Genomic DNA, 4,998 nt, shown 5'->3' on the forward strand with positions numbered 1-4,998 from the left:
GGATTTGATTGTGGTGCATTTCGGCGGAAAATCTCTAGTGTCAGACATGCAATGACTAAAAATGATGACAAAAGATTTATTGGTGGTCTAGGTAAGGAGGGGGAAAGGAAATTACTTTACATTGGCAAGGCTAGGAAGGAGGCAAACAGGGAAATTACTGGTTTCTGTAAAGGTAGCAGCTTGGGGGTAGTTAGCCACATGGACACTGCCAAAGTTGTTTCAACAGGATGGCGTTCATTTATCGGATATGAAAGTACTAGAAGTTCTAGAAGAATGGTGTAGTAAGAGGTGAACGTGGAGTGGGGACAGAGAGAATACCTCTCTTGTTTTTTTTTTCTTGGTGCCATAAAGAAAGTTCAGAATAAACTGGGTGAAGAAATTGTGTTTTTAACATAAAAGAATGGAAAGATATTACTGAAATTGTAGGTTGTGACTGCCTGGGTCTAGAGCAGGCTGGTGGTAGAAAAGAACAGAGACCTCAGTTCAAAAACATGAAACAAGTTTGCCTTGTTAAAATGTGTTTAACGGTGATAACTTTAAAAGGGGAGTGGGGAATTCTGGTGGGTGGGTAATGATTAGGAGTGGAGCTAGACATTAGACATTTACTGTTAGAACATTTGTTAGTAAATTTAGGTTAGAGAGTGCAGCAAAGAGGAATGTGGTGATTAACATGAGCTCTGTTTGCTTCTAATAAAGCTGCCTTTTCCACAAAGCACAAGCGTGTCATTGAGTGGACCTTCTCCCACTGTGGGTGCTTTGTGTAGGGGCAGGAACTGCCCTCACTAGCCAGACAGTTGAAAGGGGACAAGAAGAAAAGATTAGAACCCACGGGATTGCTGCATTCCTGCTTTGCCATTGAATGTGCAGAAGAAGATTACATTTTCTGGTGTGCAAAATGATGGACCAAAATCCACCCTGGTGCAAGAGCCAGAGGAAGAGATGCACAGTCGGAGGCAGGTAGGGACATCTTCTTTATATGTATATTTGATTGCATTTTTCAGAGGTTGTCAGAAGCTAGTACAAAAAGACAGGACAGATTAAGGCAGTGGCCACAAGTGTATGGCCATTTTGCAGTCAGAGGTATGTAGAAACAAGTTACTTGGTATGTGTTTTTGCTGACAGTTTTTAGAGGTTGTCGTTGGAAGCTAGCAAAAAAAGAAAGCACAATATAAGACAATGAAAGAGATGACATGTCTAATAGAAACCAACAGAACAATATCAGTGGAAATGGAGGGTGTGACCACTTGGTCCTAGAACCTCCAGATGGTAGTAGATTGTTGTAAGAAAGAAAATGTGTTTAAAGGTGCAAGTGTTATGAAAAGTGAGGGGGTGGGAAAGTGTGAGGGTGGATAATGATTGAGATCCTTGTATGGGGAGAGGATGTGACCTTACAGCCAGGGATGTGGACCTTGGAACTGGGAACTAGGTTTGAGTCCTGGCATTGGCTCAACATCCCATGATTCTGGGCATGTCATTTAATCTCCACTTGCCTAAAAATAAATAATCAGAACTTATGTAATGTAACTGGTGCTCATATAAAGCTCCCCAATGCCTCTAGTCTAAGTACACACTATTTAAACACTGCAAACATGAAAGATAATTTCAGAATATCCATAAAACAAATGAGGTGAAGCAGAAGGTGGTTATTATTGAAAACACTGTTTGCTTAAAACAAAATAGCCTTTTTCACAAAGCACGATTGTGTCATTGAGTGGTCCATCTCCCAAGTGAGTACTTACTGCCTCCACATCTGCTCTGAATAAATTTGTAATTGTGAGTGGTGATATTCACAACTTGTTTTCAGACACTACGTTGTGCATTATTGTGGGTGTCAAGGTCACCAAGTACTGGTTTAGAGGCCAGGTATAGGCATGTTGCTGGAAAGTGCAAGAGAATTAAAATGTTTATTTTGTAACTTGCAGCTGCAATAGATCTGAATATTGTACGTCACATACTGCTGTCATCATGTCAGTTTCAGAGGCTGAAGCCCTTTCACAAAAATGGAAGACAGTCTAATTAAGAAAATACATAGAACAAAAGTTAGAAATGAGTTACAAATAATTCTTGGTTTGGAAAATCAGGAAGATGCTACAATATATTTGTATTAATCTGCTGAATCTGAAAATAATTGCATGTTAATAAATACACAAGCAGTAGCATACATCACATACATACTAGTCTTACACAAAGACAAACCTGATCACTTCAACCTTTTTCTAGAAATTAACCTTTTCAAGGCATGTTTAACTTCACTGTTTCTGAGACTGTATATTAAAGGGTTTAGCGTTGGTGCTAAGAAATTATACATGACAGTCACAAACCTCTCCTGGCCCAGAGAATAACTGGACGAGGGTCGGAAGTACATAAATACGAGAGTACCAAAGAACAAGGTCACTACTGTGAGGTGTGAAGAACAGGTGGAGAAAGCTCGACGACGCCCCTCAGTGGAGCGCATCTTTAGAATGGACACCACAATGCACACATAGGAAATCAGTACGGCCAAGAAGGGAAGCATCACAATAAGGGAACCCTCGGTGAAGATCACAAATTCATTGGTGGATGTCTCCGAGCAAGACAGCTTGAGCAAAGCAGCAATGTCACAAAAGTAGTGAAGGATTTGGTTAGGTCCACAAAAGAAGAGGCTTGCCACCAAAAGTGTGTGCAACAGTGAGTTCAAGCAGCTGACTAGAAACGTAGAGGCCACCATCCAAAGACAGAAGCATGGCCTCATAATGACTAAATAGCGGAGAGGAAAACAGATGGCAACATACCGGTCATAAGCCATAACCGCCAAAAGCACACACTCAGCAGTTGCAAAAAAAATAAAGAAGTAATGCTGGGAAATGCAGCCTTTGTAGGAAATGTCTTTTTTGTTGGTGTAGATGTTGGTGAGCATCTTGGGTGCAGTAGATGAGGTTAGGCCAATGTCTGCAACATTCAAAGCGCTTATGAAGAGGTACATTGGGTGTTGGAGCTGTGGACTCAGGGCAATCATAGTCACTATAAGTGTATTTCCAATCAGCGCCAGAAGATATATGATTAAAAAAGATGTAAATAATATGGACTGCTGGTCTGGCTGGTCAGAAAGTCCTAACAAAATAAACTCTGTCACTGATGTTTGATTTGTCGCACGCATCCTTGGATCTTTGTGGTCTGAAAGGATTGAAGGAACTGCTATTAGAACTTTGGTTTCTGTTAGAAATGTGGTCTCTAGTTGGCAGTGTGTAGCATCGTGTCCAATTAGGCACTCTCACTCTAGTCAGGGTAAGAGAGTCACACAGTTAAGATACCCCCTGATCACCCCCTTGATAGCTTGACTCAAGCAGTCAAGCTTATCTCAGAGGCAATGTGTAAAGTATTTGTACACACATACACACACACACACACACACACACACACACACGCACACACATAGTAACACAGTGATAACACTACAAAAGGACTCCACACCAGTTTAGAAAAATACCCAATATTTATCTGAATAGAACAAGACCAAAATGACATAAATCACACATACACAAATAAAGATATCATGTGTTAAATGTTTACAAAGGTCTTAATCAATAGGAATAAATGGCTATGCCCTTTTAACACATATTACCTGGAATACATAAAAAAACAAAGATGATGTAGGCCGCAAAGGAAGTGATGTTTCGTTTCCTGCGTTGGCTCTTTTTTTGCAGATTAATGAAAATTGTCAAATAACCTCCGAGTAATGAAACATGCATAGGAAATTCACTGAGATTTTATTAAGGATTTTATTTTAATTTTTTTAGTTTAAATGTGTTTCTCAAGTCAGAAATTGAATAACTATTTCACCTGGATATTTATTCATCTGTTATGATCCTATCTTAAGTGCAGGAGAACACATAGGGCCTCATTATGATCCTGGCGGGCGGCGGAGGCCGCCCGCCAGGATGCCGCCGTCCAAAATACCGCGCCGCGGTCAAAAGACCGCGGCGGGTATTACAAGTTTTCCCCTGGGCTGGCGGGCGGTTGCTGAAAAACCGCCCGCCAGCCCAGGGGAAAACGACCTTCCCACGAGGATGCCGGCTCGTAATCGAGCCGGCGGAGTGGGAAGGTGCGACGGGTGCAGTGGCACCCGTCGCGTATTTCAGTGTCTGCAAGGCAGACACTGAAATACTTTGCGGGGCCCTCTTACGGGGGCCCCTGCCGTGCCCATGCCATTGGCATGGGCACGGCAGGGGCCCCCAGGGGCCCCGCGACCCCCCCTACCGCCATCCTGTTCATGGCGGCTTTCCCGCCATGAACAGGATGGCGGTAGGGGGGGTCAGAATCCTCATGGCTGCGGAGCGCGCTCCGCAGCCATGGAGGATTCAAACGAGCAGCGGAAAGTCAGCGGGAGACCGCTGACTTTCCGCTTCTGACCGCGGCTGAACCGCCGCGGTCAGAATGCTCGTTGGAGCACCGCCAGCCTGTTGGCGGTGCTCCCGTGGTCGGTGGCCCTGGCGGCCACCGGCCGCCAGGGTCAGAATGACCCTCATAGTTTAGTCTTTGTTATTTGTTTAAAAAAGAGCATCCATCAATGTCAATTCCAACTACCAGTTATAAATAACAAAATTCACAAATTATATTCATAGGTTAAATTATCATCATATAGGTTTAGCTTGATCAACATACCAATAGAAACAGCTGAACAAACCATAGAAACGTCTGCCCATAACATTAACATTAACGTATGTAAGAACCTTAACAATGAACAATTTAGAAAAAGAAAAAAATCTATGGGGCTCATTCTGAGCCCGGCGGGCACCGCCCGCCTGGAGGGAGCCGCCAAATGACTGCACCGCGGTCATAAGACCGCGGCGGCCATTCAGACATTTCCTCTGGGCCGGCGGGCGCTCTCCAAAAGAGCGCCCGCCGGCCCAGAGGAAATGCCCCTGCAACGAGGACGCCGGCTCAGAATTGAGCCGGCGTAGTTGCAGGGGTGCGACGGGTGCAGTTTGCACCCGTCGCGTATTTCAGTGTCTGCATTGC

The 4,998-nt window shown here is 44.0% G+C and overlaps 1 protein-coding gene across 1 annotated transcript; it reads right to left on the reverse strand.

Annotated features, from left to right (window-relative positions):
- Positions 1-2,200: 2,200 nt before the first annotated feature.
- Positions 2,201-3,136, reverse strand: LOC138262373 (olfactory receptor 1J4-like). The gene has a single exon (XM_069212271.1). It carries the CDS (start codon positions 3,134-3,136, stop codon positions 2,201-2,203), a length of 936 nt encoding a protein of 311 aa, XP_069068372.1.
- Between the last annotated feature and the right edge of the window lie 1,862 nt (positions 3,137-4,998).

This window comes from Pleurodeles waltl, chromosome 10, assembly GCF_031143425.1.
Source record: "Pleurodeles waltl isolate 20211129_DDA chromosome 10, aPleWal1.hap1.20221129, whole genome shotgun sequence".
NCBI classification, from domain to species: domain Eukaryota; kingdom Metazoa; phylum Chordata; class Amphibia; order Caudata; family Salamandridae; genus Pleurodeles; species Pleurodeles waltl.